The sequence below is a fragment of the Lissotriton vulgaris genome, chromosome 2_1 (assembly GCF_964263255.1).
Source record: "Lissotriton vulgaris chromosome 2_1, aLisVul1.2, whole genome shotgun sequence".
Lineage (NCBI taxonomy): Eukaryota > Metazoa > Chordata > Amphibia > Caudata > Salamandridae > Lissotriton > Lissotriton vulgaris.
Window position 1 is genome coordinate 124,514,000 of NC_141687.1, and position 18,415 is coordinate 124,532,414.

General features: G+C 49.9%; 1 protein-coding gene across 3 annotated transcripts in view; it reads left to right on the top strand.

Moving 5' to 3' along the window:
- CUX1 (cut like homeobox 1) overlaps positions 1-18,415 on the top strand; it is a 1,218,817-nt gene that overhangs the window by 606,937 nt on the left and 593,465 nt on the right. For all 3 annotated transcript variants that reach the window (XM_086954570.1, XM_086954568.1, XM_086954569.1), the window contains exon 10: positions 1,242-1,346. In XM_086954570.1, the coding sequence (XP_086810696.1) occupies positions 1,242-1,346 (105 nt within the window). The remainder of the gene's footprint in view (positions 1-1,241; positions 1,347-18,415) is intronic.

Below are 18,415 nucleotides of genomic sequence, written 5' to 3' on the forward strand. Positions count from 1 at the left end.
CACTATGACATGTGTCCACTTTATCTCTTGTGCACTTAGACTAATACATGTGAAATGTTCCACTCATCTATTTCATGATTTTATACGAAGTTCGCCACATAAGTAATTTATCATTATGTTGTTCATTTACAAAAAAATAAACGTTTTAAATGTTCTTGCCAGTATTTTTAGATCTAGTATTAACTTTCACATAAACTATAAAGCCCTGGTGCTAGCCTTTAAGGCTCTCCACAATATTGGAGCTCCCGACCTCATGAATAAAATCCAGCCCTATACCCCATCCAGAACTCTGCGGTCATCAACACAGCACCTGATAATCGTGACAAAGTTCTTTCGGTCTCGAAAGGGGGGACGCTCCTTTCAAGTAGCAGCCGCAAAGCTATGGAATGGCTTGCCTCCCTCTCTGAGACAGATGCAGGATCTCCTTGGTTTTAGGCGACTCTTGAAAACATGGCTCTTCCAACAGTAGAGGAAGCGCATATTGTTCTTTTCACACTGCCTTGTCAAGGGTTTTTGAGATAGCGCCGGGACACTCCCCAGAGTAGCCGTGCCTCAACAAATAACTTATAGCATTAGCCAAGATCTTTTGATGGTCCTAAAATTATATGTATAATACAATTGGGGCTTTCAGTCAACCCTCTTCAAGCATTGCTCTGTTGTCATTTTCTTCCACTGCTACAGCATGGTGAAAAGCGTCAGCTCAACTGAGCAAGTGACAGTGTTCACTGTGACTACATTCTGCCCTTTCACAAGTATACATCCCCACATTCCAAGCTGTTGACTTTTGGACTATGATGGTGGCAATATGTGCTTTATGAGACCAAAACATGTTTTTTTGCTTTTAGCAAATTGATTTTATTTCATTATATTGATGGGGGTCCGCCAGGTTCCCAGACAATAAATTTCCTAGAAACCATGACAAAACCGATATTGGCAAAGCAAAATTCTGGCAGCCAACGCCAAACCTCTTTGTTTTGCCATTGCTTCTTTCTTTCTGGAAACGTGTGAATAGCAATGCAGATATCACCATGACATGCTTGCTCCTACCGTTAAACTGCTTTCACATGGATTTACATATTTCTTCATTGTGCTGCTTTAACCTTGCTGAAGTACATTTCTTTTATTTGACATACATTTAAATTGTTCTTCTTACTATGGCAAAGATGTATAAATACCTTTGGATTAAATGCCAGTTGTTAAATTGAAGGAATTTGATCGTTTCCAATCTGTATTCTCTTCAGAGGGCAGAGGTGGCTCAGAAGGAAGCTGAGACTTTAAAGGAGCAACTGTTATCCACGAACAAACCTCTTCGACAAGCTGTACAGATTCAAGATTCTCCCGACCTGGTGAGAAATATTTACTTACGTTTGTTGTTCTCTGTTTCAAATTTCATCTGGGTGATCTATCTATTCAGTGTTTGCACCTGTGATTCTGCTGCAGTGTAATTGTACAGACTGGTTTTTTACAATATTTTTTATTTTGAAATACATCATTTTTTACCTATTGCCATCTTTCGTGCATATTTAACGCAAGGAAACTGATTGAGTTCTTAAAACGACTAGTTTATTTGATGTTACCTTTAGCTGTCTAGCAATATGAGTATTTTGAATCTGTCAATATTACATTAAGTGCAATGGCTAGAGCTTCCGCATGTTAGTATAGTCCCTCTACCCTTGCGAAAAATGTTTATCTTAACACGACCAAATTTCTCTCACCATCAAAAAACTTCTCAAGTTGTTTGACTGCAATCTGAAACTCGAGTCTTTCTCAGCTATATATTGAGGAAGATGATCGTACACATTCTGGTCTGCAATTTTTCCATAGTAATGAGGAAGATTCTTTTTTGTCTGATCTGTGCCTATGATCATTCATAGCTTCTAAATCCGCTATAACAGTTATTATCCAGATGTTCTGTTGAATAGGGGAATGGCCAGAAGGTGTAACTCCAGAAGCATTAGCTATTCATTCTGAAAAAACAAAACAAAACACTTATTGGTAGTACCAGTTGCACTGCTCTAAATACCTTATATTTGATCAAGACATTGTCTCGAATGCAGTTTTCGATTGGTAGTGCCTGGCAGAACCTGTGACACAAGCGGGCTGAGCCAGTGATGCTGCTGGGTGCAGGCGCAGGGACTGCACATCTCTACACTGTCTGCCTCCTGCGCTCACCGCACCTGGACCCAGATCTGAATCCCGAGGTGTACTGGGCGACGAGCAGGGTAGAAGAGAGGAGGTTTTGTGAGCTTAGGCGAACCCTTACAAACTGAACTGCACAGCAGTACAGTGAGAAATTTGCCCAGATTGTTGCCTCTGCCCCCAAACAACCCGCGGCTCACTAAGAGCTGTAAACCAGGCAGGCTCTGTTAGTAAAGGGACATAGAAGACCATGATTTTCCCATATGTTGTGGGGGGACTTCACCGCCAGCCAGCTTTGCAGCAGATCCCACCTGAATGTAGCTAGGTAGCAGGAAGCAGTCAATCTTGTCAGCAGCCCTCCTAAGGGCTAACCAAACTCCCAACAGTTTCGAGACCGCAAGAGTCTATGACCTAGGAGATCTGTGACCTAAGAGTTAAGAGACCCTAACCACCACCTCTTTGGACTCTTACTGCCACACTGCTGCAGATCCCCCCCATAGGCGGCCAGGCAGCAGTCATCCAGTAGCCCTTGGGCAGTGTAGCGATAGACACAAGCAGGGGACATAGTTAGGCTGCAGGTGTGCTCGTGTCCTCCTAAATTCCTCTTTAGGAGAAAGCAGCACCACAGTAACCTTTCTTTTTCACCTATCTAGCAGCACCAAATTGGATACTTGTGCTAGAGAGTAATTCGAAAACACGCTGGAATACAATCATCAGTGGCAACCGGATATGCAGAGTGCAGCACAAAGCAGAAAAGCCACACCACTCCCCCAAGTACAGTAGAGCAGAAGTTGAAGAGTGGAACAAGGGTGATCGACTTGAAAACTAGAAAAGTGAGACCATGTCATGTGGTCGAGAAGGTAAAGGCTCCCACATATTGTTACCAAAGGGAAGAAAAGGCTTTAACTTTCACAATCCGCAATAAGTTTAAAAGCAAAATCACCAAGAGATAATCAGTCATTAATTTCACCTGTACCCATATGTTCGAAAGATCTCAAAAAATTCCACAACGAATATTCTTTTTTCTATGCCTTGCGACTCAAATATCCTTCCAGAACTTATACTACCTATAAAAAATACTAATTGTTCACCATACATTTCGAGAACTATACCGGTCTCTCCTGAAGACAGAATTCCAAGTCCAAAATCGGAGCTGGGGAAAGTAAAAAGGCAACGTGGGGCCCAATTAGTGATCTGGAATTTTTGTAGCTAATTCCAATATCACCAAATCGGTAGCATCAAGAACAGAAACAAGTACTTGGTGATGTGTCGAAACGGCTTCTATCGAATGGAAAACCACTTCCAATTGAAGTAAAAGTAGAAGTGAGTAGAGGAATAAACACAGCAGTGTTGAAACCAACAACTGACGAAGGTCCCGAACTAACGGACCTGTATGGGATTCTCTGTCTATTTTCCCAAAAATGAAGAGGAGCAAAGAGAAAACATAATGGGTTCAACCTCACAACACGATCCATCGGAAGTGAAACTTATAGCATCTGTATGGGGCATTTTGTTTAAGACATTGCAGCTAATGCTCGTAGCAGGCGCGGCCCGTGCAGGTTAGAACGGTGGGGCAGGGTGGAGGGAGATTCAACATTCAACGGCAAGGGAAACTTAGATTAAAAAAATAAGAAATTAACCCCGCCCACCGCTCTTGCCTACATGAGCTGCACCTGGCTGGACGCCCTGTCTTATTAGTCAGAGAAAATGGATGTTCAAATTGATCTATTAAACATAATGACGGCCTCAGTATCTGGGATTGACCAGAAAATGGGCAAATTAAAGACTTGGATGAACAAAGGAAAATTACAATTTCGGCATAGTGTCCATGCAGTCAGAAACGAACGCAATCGATCTTGGAGACTGGCCAAGAAATTTCCATAAAATCCAGAGTTCAGCAGAATTTTCAATATTACAAAAAAAAGCTACAGAAATATAGTATGGGAAGAAAAATCAACGGTGAAACAAAATTTCTGGACAAATGTCTTATTTCTCTCCAAGAATAAAAATTGAAGAGATTTCTTGCAACTAGTAAATGGATTAAATTGAGCACCAGCCTGAATAATAAACCTGAACCTGACAGAAGCGATCTGGGTAAGCTCTTGATGAAGCACTTCAAACTCGCCTATAAATTAACCACATCGTGTCCAATGTGAGAAGTTGGCCTGTTATATGATGCTCACTAGTTCTAGTGATCACCTTGTATCAGTCCAAACAGCCCTTATGGTGATTGGTTGTAAGTCAACCTTATAGACCAGCTATCCTAGTAGCGTCGACAAAAGCAGTCTTTAGGCTAAACTCTTTATGGCATGTGAAGCCAGCTGTTTTACCACATATAACCTTTGAATACCAAATGAAAAGGACACCACACAGGTAGTTATGAAAATAAACAGTTATTTATTAACTAACATACACCTCTGAACTCTTTATGAGGTCGGAGGGCTAAGCACATGACAAACTCTTAGGAAAAATACGTTTAAGTTGCACGGTTTACACTGGTGCCCTAGGGGCACGACAAACCATATACTAAATAAATGGAATGTGAAAGTCAGTTAAAGGAATGGAGCTGTCCAGAGGTTGTAGGATCGCTGGGACCACGCTATACTAACTTGAGGTAAGTAATAGGAGGCCCACGGAGCGCGTGTGCCAAGTGTGAACTCACACGCGAGATGCGTACAAACGTCTAAGGACAGTACAGTTTAAAGAAAAGGTGAGTACGGACGTTCCTGACTAGATAGGACTGAAACGACAATGGAACTGGACACTAGGATAGTCAAGCTACCACTGAGCACCGAAATGCTCGTGTTACCTCACCCACAGGCTGCGGGTGCATAGGTGCAAAGTTGTGTCGGGTTTCCGCTTCAAAGTCTATGGAGCCTTGAAGAAAGATGCTGCAGGCGACCAGGAGGAAGGTGTCCGGTGCAATCCAAGGGTGGATTGGTGAAGAGAAGAACCTGAAAGCAGAGGGGACAATGTTCAAAGTCACTAGCCAGTGACTGGAGTGGAACCAGGAGTGGAACCAGATGTCGTCGCGATCAGGTGAAGGTGGACGCTTGTCTCTGCAGCCACGTGAACCAGGTGGTGTCTTCGACGACCAGGATGGAGGCACGAGCTGTCCCACGCAGGCTCTCGCTGTCGGCGGTGCCGTCTCTGGATTCGGGTTCAACAGGCCTTGGCAAAGGCAACCCACACAGTGAGTGGAAACGGCGTCTGGAGTGGACCAGGAGGGTCCAGGGTGCTCCTCTTTGGAAGGGAGCAAGGTAAAGTGTGGAGCAACCAGACCAGCAGCAAAGTTGTCGGTGTTCGTCGTCTAGGAGGTCACCAGCCAGCCGGCAAGTGACCAGACAACGCGTCGAGCAGCAAACAGGCAGAAGGGCCCCACGCAGACCTCGTGGATGCTGGAGGGCTGATCTTCGATGCAGGAGCTGCTCGGGTCGGGGCTTCTCAGTCCCCAAAGCACTAGGACGAGGATGCCTCGGAAGTCGTGCTGGAGCGAAGTGCTGCTTCTTTCAAGATGGCTGGTCCCACGTGTCTAGTCGCACCCACTGGTCTCAGCTCGGCTGCAGATGTGGGTTGAGGTCGGAGAGGTCTGGGAATCCGTCTCTCGTCGGGCTCTGAAGTCTGGATCCTTTGCAGGAAGACAACAAAGGGAAGTCGCGGTACGCTGATGGTGCCTGCAGATGCAGGGTGGACACTCCTTGCCCACAAGGGAGATTCCTTCTGTCTTCTGTGGAGCAGAACGTCGAGGTCCAGAGTTTCTTCTTGTGAAGTTGATCAGGATAATCTAATTTGGAATGGGACCAGCTCCTACCTTTATTCAGCTAAAGGGGGCTGCACTACGACTAGGCCCCTTCTCTGGGTGGGACCAGGAAGGGGGGTGGTTACACCCCCTTTCCTTTGTCCGGTCTTGCGCCAGCTCTGGGGCTGGAGTGCCCCAGGAACTGGTTCTGACCGGTGTATGCACAGGACACCTTGTGTGCTCCAGGCATGTCTCATTCCTTTCAGCCCTGTCCTACCTAATACACAAAATCCTGTCTGGGGCGGTGCTGGCACCTCCCAAGGCAGGAAACCCTTTGTCCGAGCCTCCCTCGCTGGAAGGACTCCCAGCAGCAGGAGGTCAGACTTGTGTCTGTGGTGGCAGCATCCATTTTGTGATGCTGAGGCTCGAGTTAACTTTAACCGGGGTTCACAGTTACGTACATGTCGTGTCCCTCTAGAAGGGTGGAATGCTAACTCCATCGCCAGAATTGGCGAGGGGTTAGTATTCCAATTTGTATGACACCTTACTCGACATGTTTTGATAATGCTATGCCAAAGTTAGCATTTGACCGCGAGGTTCATAATGCACTTAAGAGTATATGGTATAGCGTTATCATGGAACAGCTATTAGGACTTGGTTCCGCAAGCTGCAAACGGGCTCAGCTCATGCCAGAGCACCATCTCACATAATTCCAAGCACTCTGCCTTCAGGATTGATAAGACCTGCCATAGGAGTGACTGATAGGAATATATGTGTCCATTTTAGGGTTAGATATAGAGATACTATATCTAAAGCAAAGGGTGATTACACCACCTTGCCCCAGCTGTCGTGCAGCCAGTTGTGTCAGGTTTGGATGGCCAGCCAGGGGTGGCATAATACATGATGCAGCCCCTGATAGGCCCTGGGTGCACCTATGCCCTGGGTACCTAAGGTACACTGTACAGGGACTGATAAGGTGACTCAGTATCCAATTAGATATGTACCTAAGGTACATGGAATCCATTTTACAGAGAGAGAGCAGTAGGCCTGGAGTCCTGAATAGCAGGGCCCCAGGTCAACCAAGTCGAAAAACCAGCAAAACACCAGGCAAAAAGTTGGGGGCAACCATATTCAGATCCACCCTCCTACATCCATAGTCACAGAGTCATGGAACAAGGAATCTGCTCTGCTCACAAGAACAGGCTCCTTATCAGTTCTCAGAAGGTCAACATGCGAGTAATACAAAAAGGTAGGAACGATGGGGTCCCTGGCATGAACGGGCATCCGCAAGCTTTCTTCTATCAAATGCAGCGTTTTGGGTTCGTAATTTAACTCCGGTATATAACTGTGCGCTCCAGCAACAGACGATCCCAGACACAGAGAGAGGATCAATAATCAATCTAATCTTCAAGGATGGCAATAGGCAACAGTTGGAAAACTATCGCCTAATTTCTCTGCAAGACTTTGAGGCCAAATATTTTGCCAGTCTGCTACTTAATGATCTGCTGATATGGACAAATGACCATAAGATTGTATCCCCAACCCAAACCGGATTCTCTCAAGGTACAGGCAAGCAAACCAACTTATTGGGTGGATCACTAATAATGGATAAATGTAAGCACAAGAAACAGGCACTTTCGTGGATTATAAGTCTGTGTTTGATTGTGTGAGTTGTAATCTTTTATGGCAAAAGCTATGACTCTAGGGTATTCCGGCCCCTCTTTTAAATTCAAATTTGTTTTATTGGTTTCAAGAAAAAACACAGGCAATACATTGCAAAAGAAGGGTTCCACATATAGGTAGCGTATGAGACAGACAGGCATGTCTTCTCCACAGAGCAAACTGCTATCGAGATACATGGGTCCAACCATAAGTGTGAGGCAGAAGCCGTGTGTATGGAGCCTGTTAAACCCCCAACCCCCCCACCCCAACCACTGTGCCGGATTAGTGGAGCAACCATCAAAACGTTCACGATCGCTTAGCTCGTCTCGTCATTAGGTCTGTGAGAGTCTCTTGGGTTCTCTGTAAGGCGCAATAAACGGAGGTATCTGGGGCATGTAATTTCATTAAATTCTTTCGAGAGAAGGGACAGTAATGGTAACCAAATCTTGCGGAACGTATCCGCTGACTGTGTAAGCGTGGCTTGAATGCGTTCCATTCCCATTGTGAACCAGATTTTGTGCAGCCACCCAGTGTGAGTGGGTTTAGTGGTCGTCCCCCAGAGTGACAAGATGTGTTGAGATGCAGCCTGCATGGGGATCCCCATTTGACGCCCTCGCATGGATTTCAGGGGGAAGGTGATCGCATTGGGGAGACCCAGGGTAGTGTAGGCCGGGAATCTCGGGATTTCAGTGTTGAAAGTGCTATTTACATCCTCTAATACTACTTTCCAGTAGTCCCTGACTTCTCGGCAGTCCAAAAGGAGATGAGTCATAGTACCCCGCTCCCCACAGCCCCTCCAGCAAAGCGCGCTACGAGTTGGATTCCCTTTGTTGAGTCGAACCGGGGTAAGGTGCCAGTAAATGGCTAGTTTTACCGCCGCTTCTCTGCCTGCAGTATGAGTGTCGTGTGGGAAGCCCTATAGTATTTGTAGTTCCCGGTCTGTCAGTGTCCTCTCTAGCTCTGCCTCCCAGCGTTTCTGTCCTGCTGCGCGCTCTGACGCAAGCGGGGGTGAAAGCAGCTGATAGAGTTCCGAGATGAGACTTTTATCAGACTCCTTCGTCACTAGCCACTTTTCAAAGTCTGTCATTCGTCTGCCTACTAGAGAGGCATAATTGGGATGTGCGAGCCAATGCCGGAGTTGAAAATATTGGAAAAGTTGGGGTGAGACAACGCCATATCCCTGAAACAGATCGGAGAGGGGAAGAAAACCCTGCAGATCAAAGGGATGACCTGCCGACCTGCAGCTGGTACCACGCCACTGTAAGAAGGCATGAGGGTCATTGCCTGGTGGGAACTCTGGATTGTCGAAAAGGGGAGTGAGCAGGGAGGGGAAGGTCGTGAGGGCTCTCCCAACGGCGACCGTATCCCAGACGTGCAAAACGTTGCAGGTGATAGGTGATTTCTGGAGGTACCGTGGCCTGTTCTTCCGGCGGAGAAATGGGATCTTCCAGAGGGACGTCCGGGCCATCGCCCTGTCTTGGAACAGCCATCTTTTTTCAGATTCCGGTCTGTACCACTCCACGAGGTAGCGGAGCTGTGATGCCTGAAAGTATTGCTGGAGATTGGGGATCCCAAGACCCTCTTCGTCCACGCCCCGATAGGCTAGTTGTTTGTGAAAGTGCGGGCGTCCCCCGGCCGACATCTTCACCGCTGCAATTCGCCCTAATAGGGAGAGTGGTTGTTTGGACCACCGTGCCAGATCTGCGCATATCTGGGATGTAAGGTTTGCGTAGTTTAGGGCGACCATCGAGTCCGTGGAGGAAGTACGGGTGAGCCCAAGTACGTAATCTGCGTTCTAGTCTGCAGGCCCCCTCCATACTCTGGCGCGCCCAATGTCAAAACGGGCATTCCTGCCCAGTGGCAGTATCAGCGATATCCCCTTGTTCATTTTGAAGCCGGACACCTCACCAAAAGATTCCACCTCCCCGAAGAACGCGAGGAATGAGCGTTTCAGGTGATCGAGAGCAGCTATAATGTCGTCGGCTTAGAGGCCAATCGTGTGTGGCTTTCCACCAAAAAGTGATGCCACGAATATCTGGGTTATCGCGGATCTTTTGCGCTAACGGCTCCACATATAGAGCAAACAGAAGAGGCGAGAGGGGGCACCCCTGCCTCGTGGGATCTCGAATGGGCTCGAGCGTAAGCCACCCAGGCGAACCCATGCCTGGGGGCGGTGAGAACAGCTCGCTATCCAGGATTGAAAGCGATCCCCTATCTTGAAATGGGCCGGGACCCGTTGTAAGAAAGAATAGTCGACCCAGTCAAATGCTTTCTCTGCGTCAATGGCCAACAGGGCTGAGTCTGATTGTTGGAAATGGGCCTTGTCTACTAAGTGGAGGATCCGTTTAGTGTTATCACTACACTGACGGCTCGGGACGAAGCATGACTGATCGGTCTCAAGAATCCCAGGCAAGCACGGCCCAAGGCGTGCAGTTAACACTCCTGTAAAGAGCTTGAAGTCCAAGTTGAGGAGAGAGATAGGACGAAACGCTGAACAGTGTGTGGGTTCCTTGCCAGGTTTAGGTAGGACCACAATCTCGGCTTCCAGCATATCCGGAGGTATGGAGCCCGGGCCGCAAAAAGAGTTGAAAAGTCGCGTAAGAACCGGAGCCAATAATGGGCTGAAGGCTTTATAAAAACCGGTGGAATAACCATCCGGGCCCGGAGACTTGAGGGGTCGAAGGCGGGATATAGCTGCCACCACCTCATCCACTCGGATGGGGCCTCCAAGGCGTCCGCGCTCGCCGGGGAGAGCGATGTGGTCGCCACATTCTCCAGGTATGTGTCGATGTCAGTACCCGGGACATGATCGGCTCGGTACAGGGAGGCGTAAATTCCCGAAACGCCTCTGCGATCTGTGCCTCCTCCCTGATTTCATCGCCATTCCAGTCTTATAGGCCCTAAATCTTTGAGCGCTGGGTTTTTGCTTTTAATGCGCTAGCGAGTAGGCGACTTGTCTTATTCCCCCCCACATAGTAAGTGTGGCAAAGGCGCAAGGCGGCGAACTCTTCCCTGTCCGTATCTAAGCTGGCCAATTGGGCTCTGGCAGCTTTTAATTGCTTCCAGAGGCTAGGAGCCCCGGTGCGGCTATGGACCCTTTCGAGTTCAGTGACCTGGGCCGTCAGATCCACTCGTCTCTCCTTCCGGTCTCTAGCCTCCGCCGCTGCTATCGCGATGAGTTCACCACCAGCCACCGATTTCAGGGCTCCCCACAGGGCAAGGGCCGAGACCTCGGGTGTGTCATTAATGGCCAGGTAGTCAGTGATATACTTGCGGATTTGCTTGGTGACCTCCGGGCGTTGCAGGAGCGTTTCGCGTAACCTCCATTTCCCAGGGGGACGTTTGATTTTGGGAATCGCGAGTGTAAGTTCGACTGCATCGTGGTCTGAAAGAGCTGCTGGCACAATGCAAATGTCGGTTAATCTGGCGGCCAAGTCAGAGGATCCAAGAAAGTGATCTAGTCTGGCATAGGTGCGGTGTACATGGGAGTAAAATGTATATTGTGACGCTCCCGGATGTTTGGCTCTCCATAAATCCACCAATCCCTGCTCCTGCAGCCAAGTCTTGCCTGCAGCGAAGAAAGTGCCTGTATCCCCGTATCTATGCCCAGATCGTTCCGCGTTCGTATCCATCATCAGGTTGAGGTCCCCCCCCCTTATAAGCAAAAGAGGGTCAGGGGATCCTAGCGACTCCGAGATGGCGCCTTTCAAAAAGGGTTCTTGTCCAGTGTTCGGAGTGTACAGGAAACCTATTGTCAGCTGCTGGCCACCCATCAGGAAGCTGTATGCTAAGAGCCTACCTTTGATCTCCCCCATTTTATCACCAATCCGTCCTCGTAAGCGCCTTGGCACCAAAATAGCCACCCCTGCCTTTTTCTCTAATAGAGAAGAATTGTTGGGGGAAAGCGCGGGATCACATCCTGTGCCAATCCTTCGCAAGTAAATGGCTTTCTTGGAGTAAACAAATCTCAGCCCCCGAGTTTTCCAGATAGGAGATCACTGCCCTCCGCTTAACGGGATTATTCAGGCCCTTCACATTAAGGGTCAATACCTTCAAGACTGAGTCTGTCATCTCGAGGTGAAGGGACAAAAAGTGCTATGTGAGGTTGATGACATTGCGGTATAACATGTATGTGTATGGCAATCGATCCAGCACATTGAACCCCCCCTCGGCACACTGGTTCCCACCCCGAGCCCCTCCCCCCATTCCCAACCAAACCTCAGCTACCTCCCAATTCCAAACTTCCCTTACCCACTCCGCCCTCCCCCGCCCGCCCCCCTCCCTTGCCCCAACCTCGAACACCCAACTAGCAATCATTGTCCCAGGCCTATGCAATCTCAGTCCAGGCCTGTGGTAACGTTACGGAATGAGGTAGTATGTGGCAATGGCGACCTCGTTGGCCCCCCGACCTGCCCCCAGCTCAATGCTAAGATGGTGCACATGGATCCCCCCACATGTGCTGCATCAAGTTCCATTTTTCGTGTCTTTGGAGACTACCTGTATCGCTGCTGCATGTTCTTGAGCCATGGTCTTGGGGTCTGGCCTGAGGTTACTTCTGTGCGATCGCTGGCGTCTCACGCGTTGCCAGCCGTCTCCTGATGTCCGTGATGATCTCATCTGGGAAGGTTGCGTAGAGGTCCCCTCTTCCCCAGCATCTTCCCCGTTGGCAATGACCAACAGCTCACACGTTTCTCGTAGGAACCGGAGTTGGTGGAGGTCCCCCTTCCATTTGAAAATGAGCCTAAAGGGGTGGCCCCAGGAGTACGGGATTCCATTGTCTCGTAAGAAAGTTGTGGCCACCTTGAAAGCCTTCCTCTTTTGTAAAGTGATCGCTGACAGATCCTGGAATAACCCCACTGATTGTCCCTGGAATTGATGCGTTCCTTTAAGGGGTAGTCAGGCAGAAAAGCCAGGATGTCGGGTGGTGGACCGGTGCACGGCGCGCCAGGCCCACTCTGTGTGCCCTATCTATGCGAATCTCTAAGTCTTCAGGCTCTCCCAGTATTTCCCTAAACAATCGTTGTAGGTATTTTATAATGCTGTCCTCCTCCGTTTTGGATGGCACGCCCGGACCCGTATGTTATTACATCGGAAGCGGTTCTCGAGATCCTCAGCGTGTGCCTGCAGGTCCGTCTGTTGTTCGTGGAGCCTGATGATCTCTTGTTGCAGGAGTTCAACTTCCTCGCTCCTAGCATGCTCAGTGTCCTCTATCGCCACCACGAGCGCTCCGAGGCGGTCAACATCGCGACGCAGCTCTCTGTGTTCTCCCGCCATATCCTGCTTGACTGATTGGAAGTCCGCTCTTAGGGAGTTGAACAGGGACTCCATGAAAGCTTTTGTGATGGGGGCCTCTCCCTCCCCTTGCTCCTTGGGATATCCTGCTGGCGTTGACGTTTCGGGGCTCTTTTCTCCTTTTGGGGTGGCCCTAGCCAGCATGTCGGGGATGGTGCGGCCTCCTCTGCGGTTCGTGGTTCGACATGGTTCACCCCACGCGTGGTCTATGTGTGCCCCACCACGTCTGTCTCTTCTTTAGCAGGCCTTCTATCAAGAGCGGGCTGTGCGGAAATCCAGACGCTCTGGGGAAGAGGACAGGTCGTCCCCGGTGCTGGCTCCTCGCGAGGACTGGATTCGGGGGTTCTTAGGGGTCTTGGCGTGGGTGGCGTTGATAGTCTTTACAGTGCTATGTCCGGAGGGAGTCCCCCGGTCGGCCTTGTAACTTCACTGCGCTTTGGGCACTCTCCTTGTGACCCTTCCAGGGCCCACCTTTCGCTCTGTCTCTCTGGCCGCCTGCTGGTCTCCCCGTGTGGGCCCCTCCGCCCTTGGTCCCTCGTATCGCTGCGCTACGGTCCCCGTCTCTGGGCGTGTAGGAGCTTGTGCTTTGGCCCCCCAAACTTCCCCTGCGCCGCCGCACTGTCTCTGCGCTGGAGTTGTGCTCCTGCTGGGCCTCGCTAGGCCCCCCGCCGGGGGCTCGATTATTGCCCCCCGAGCTGTCGACCCTCACCGGCCTGGCGCTGCACTCCTCACCTCTGTGGGGGCCCTGTGGGCTGCGGCTTGGCCGGCTCCTCCTGAGTGTCACCAGGACCTGCCACTGTCTCTCCGCCCTCCAAGGCGCTGGGGGGCTCGCTCGCCGGCCTCCGTGTAGTGCGCTGGAGGTTTGCGCCTGGTAGGCCTCCCTAGGCCCCACGCCGGGGGCTCGATTAATTGCCCCCGAGCTCCGGACCTTCTCCAGCCTGGCGCTTCTCTCCTCACCTCTGTGGGGGGCCCTGTGGGCCGCAGCTCGTCTGGCTTCTCTCTCTGCCCTCCGAGGCGCCGGGGGGCTCACTCGTCGGCCTCCGTGTAGGCCCGGACCGGGACCTCAGGTACCGCTCCTCCCGGCTGGCTCCCTCGCTCTCCGCCACAGGCGTCCCGCAGATGGACTTGTGCTCCGCTTGCCGCTCGCTCACGCCCCCTCCTCCGTGTCAGTGGTCTGGGGTCGCGGGCGGCTCCGCTCCGCGGTGTATTCCTGCCTGCAGCATGGGACCAGGCCGGCCGCTATCACTCGGCGGGCCCGGCCACCATGTTCTCACTCCCCGGTCTGGGCGCGTCTCTCTCGGCCGACAAGGGCCTCGGGTGTTTTGCGTTCTGGAGCCCGGTCACACCGTGGCGGCCGCTATATGCCCCCCCAAACAGTCGGGAATTGAGGTGGTTGGGGGGTTAGATCAACTATAAAAAAGGCGCCAAGGGGGTTTGGAACGAGGAGCCACTCGAGCAGACGTCCCCTCAGGTCGCCATCTTGGCCACGACCCCCGCCCCTCTTTTAAAAGCATTCCAGCTGCTATATAAGAATACTTGGGTAAGGATGAGAATCGGAGATGAAACTAAGCTATCGCGGAATATAGTGGCACATCGGGGCCTAAAGCAGGGCTGTGTACTTGTTCCTTGTTTATTCTACTTATTTTTAGCTGACCTCGCGATCGAACTGGATACAGTAAATTCTCATGCACCAAAAATAGGATCTGCGGTCATTTTTAACTTATTATATGCAGACTGTTATATTGATCAGCCAGACAAGCCTGCTACGACTCATAGACCGGCTTTGCATTTATTCATTAGCAATCAACATGATAGTTAAATTAAAGAAACCAAAGATCATGGAAGTAAACGGCAGTCCAAAAAAAGCATAAATGGTTCTTGGGAAACAGACAACTGAGAGCAGACAACAACTTATCGATACCTGGGAGCTCTTTTTGATGATAGGGCACTTTCAACCAGCATAAGAAGGATTTGAAGACAAAAGCTGTTTCCATGACCCCAGCATTCCGTATCCTACAAAGAATTTTAGATAGGTCAATCTATGCACCACTATTGAAAGTCATTGCAGCAAGACTTACTGTTACATATGGTAGTGAAGTACTTCGGGGCTGAGATGCAGTACTTTTAAATCTAATCCCTTCGAAAGTATTCACATCACTGTTCCACCTTCCCTTGAAAGCATCACCAGCCCGGACAAGATTTGAGCTTGGGCTCAATCAATCAACAGCAAGGAAAGGCCACCCTTAGAGGCCCTGTACCCTGACACTCGCACAGAGCCTTTGCAGGCTGCGTGTCTTGGTGCAGAACAAAGTGAAGAGTCGACAAGCACACATCCCTGTGTGCCATGCCCACAAACCACTGCCCTGGCATACATCAGTCATTCCTTTAGCTGGGTTCCCTATGCCAGTGATGAAGGTACAGGTGCATTAGCCCTGTACCCCTACAGTACCCAAGTCTATTCCTGGGCACTGTAAGTGCAGTGCTGCCATTAAGAGTATATGGTGCTGGGAGTTTCATTACAAACTCCACAACACCATAATGGCTACACTAACGACTGGCAAGTTTGGTATCAAACTTCTCAGCACATTAAACTCACACTGATGCCAGTGTGGGATTTAATGTATAATGCACAACAGAGGGCATCTCTAAGAATCTCGACCAACTGCTAGTGACCTGACTGAGTGGCTGCTTAGGCTGCCACCAACAGACATGTTTCTGGACCCCTGGGTCGAGAGCCTGCTGCTCTCTGGGGTCTGAAACGATGCACATCCTGGGACAAGGTGCCAAACCTCCACCCCCAGGATGGGCAGGGTTCACAAAGGGGAAGCTTCAAAGGCCGCCTTTGTGAGCCTCCCCTGACCATTTGCTGTTATCAGCAACTGGTCTCTACTGGTTCTACCCCCCACTTTAGGCGGGAGAGCCGGCAGGAAAAACAAGTGAGGGAAAGAGGTGTGCCCACCTCTCCCAACTCCACCCCTCAGGTGGGGAAGGCGAGGTGATGCACAACTCTGAGTCCCCGCCATCTTGAAGAGGAGGGGACCCAACCAACCAGGGACAGGCTCCTGCCCCCCTCCCACTGGAAGGTGGCACGATAGAGGTTGTAACCACCCCAGGGAAGGGACCCATTGGTCCCCACACTTTACCTACCTGTAACTTCCCTAAATCTAGGGGGCACCCTGAACCTTGCTTCATCAGATCCAGTAACAACAAGAAAAAAAGGAGGACCCAACAGCTGTGCAGCCAGCTAACAAGAGGAAGACGCCCACTGACTTGGCCCCAGCCCTACAGGCCTATCTCTCCTTGAAACTGCTCCTGCGAAATCCTGGTTTGTCCTGCAGCCAGCAACCTTGAAAACCCCGGCAGTCCTGCCTGCCTCAGTTCCAAAGACTGTTTCTCCCGTGACCACCGGATTTGTTCAACTACAACCTCTGGCAGCCGCCAGATACCGCAAATCCAGCCCACTCTGCACCTGCCAAACTCGGCCCGAGCTAGAGTGGAAAAACACCATGAGGAGGTCACACAGGCGATGCCTGACCCGAGGTCCGGCGACCCCCTGACCTGCCTCAAGCCTCCAACCGACACCTGCAGCCTAAATTCAGTAGACCCCCCTAACTGCGACCTGGAGCTGGTAAGAAGATCCAACCCCAAAAGGCACCCCTGCACCCGACGCCCCACAGCCTTGTGTGCCCAAACTGATGGTGCCTAACCAACCCTTAACTTCCCAATTTACCTCTCCAAGTGGTGGTCTCACCCAGAAGTCCTTCGTCTCCATGCCTGCAGTGCTTTTGCAAACCGGAGGTTCTCCATAGAAAACAGAGCGCCTGACGTTGAAACAGCACTCTGCTCCCGACTGCCCCAGGGCCGCTGAGGGTGTACCTTTTGTGCTGCTGCGTTTCCCCATTTGCCCTGCCCTGACCTAAACCCTGGGAGCTTTGCTCCCAGGCCTGCTTGCCAGCAGCCACCAACCGGATAACATTGGGCCTCAACACTATGCACACGGAGAGAGGTGGAGAGGTGTGGCTCAGGGGTTAGAGGCGGCAGACCCGGAAGCTGAGATCGGCCCTGGACCAGGGTTCAATTCCCCGCCTCGGCGGGTCTTGGGCTAAAAATTCCACGGACTCGATAATTCTCGCTCCGGTGCCTTCTAGACTCATGGGTTCACACTCTGCGACTCAGGGCAATAGCTTGCTTAATCTCCACAACGGCCCCTCGCCTGGCTTTTACCTTGTGGATACCCTGCCGGGGTTATCTCACAGGGGAATACCAGGACGGGTTCCCTAAGCAAGCGCCGGGAAACCCACTGCGGGTAGCTGTGCGCTATATAAGCTCAAATACATTTACACGGCGGCCCTAGTGCTGCTGAGGGTGCAACAACAGTGCATCACTGACCCTGGGGGGACCCCTGAGTCTAGCCTCAGAACCTTAACTCCCACAGTCGATAACCTGTTTTTCCTCCATAGGCTAACATTGACAATTTTCTTCCAAAAAGTTTCCAAGTGTGGAGGTTTGAAATGTAGAAATATTCTTTAAAAAAGGCACAAATAACCAAAACTTATTTACTTACCTGTTTACAGGAAATGTCCCAGTGCTGAATCTAAGTATCCAACACTGAGTTAGAAAAGTAACGTAAAAAGTAACTTGCATGTAATTTACTGAAAAAGCCTATTCATTCCAATGTACTGTATTTGCTAAGTGTTAGAACCTGCTGCATCCCCTGTACATCAAACAAAGTACAAGTTCTCCAGTATTGGGGTGTCTTCCATAGATACACATGCCTGAATCATTCCCCGTCGTCGGAGTGGGAGTCCCACGGTACATACAAAATCAATAATATGGCTATAATAAACCAAACACCTTGGTGATAACCAATCAGGAAGTAAAGTAGCCCTAAGCTACAGTGTAAAAAACCTCACACTCATGACTATCCTAGTCATTTTGTATAGACCAAACTGCAGCCAATTAGGCAACAGCACCCAGCAGAATGTTCTCCCCAGAGGCTCCGGCTCTCAGATTTTCTACCGCACGTCGTGTGAAAGGGAGTCTCCCTGAGCTCTGCTCAGTACTTCTCAACCTGACTATTTTTTTCCCCTATTTTTGGAATGTCTTCTTCAAAATCTCTCTTCAGACCATATGAGTCTTGTGGAAAGCTTAGGCTTTTTAAAGAAGATCCCCATAAAAAAGTGCATTTATTGCCTATATACAGACCATGAGGTAAAGGATTGTAAGATCTGCAGGACCTTTCTTCAGAAGACCATCAGAGAAAGGGAAGGTCGTCTTCTACTATGGTTACAGATGATTAAGGACCAGGATGATCCTCTATCTGAGGTAGGAAGTCTGGCTGCGGGGTCTACTATATCTTCCAGAATTCATAAACCAAGGGTTTGAGGAAGAGGTATCTTCTCCTGGGGTTAAGGTGTTGAGAAAAGCTAAGGATTCTAGCTTGCCTTCCTCTTCTACTGCTAAAAAGGTTTCTCCACCTTCTAAATCTGGACCTAAATTGCCCCGAGAAAGTCTGCTAAGTCTTTACCATCTAAAAGACTGTCAGAGAAAAAGTTACCTCAGAAAAAGTTACCTCAGAAAAAG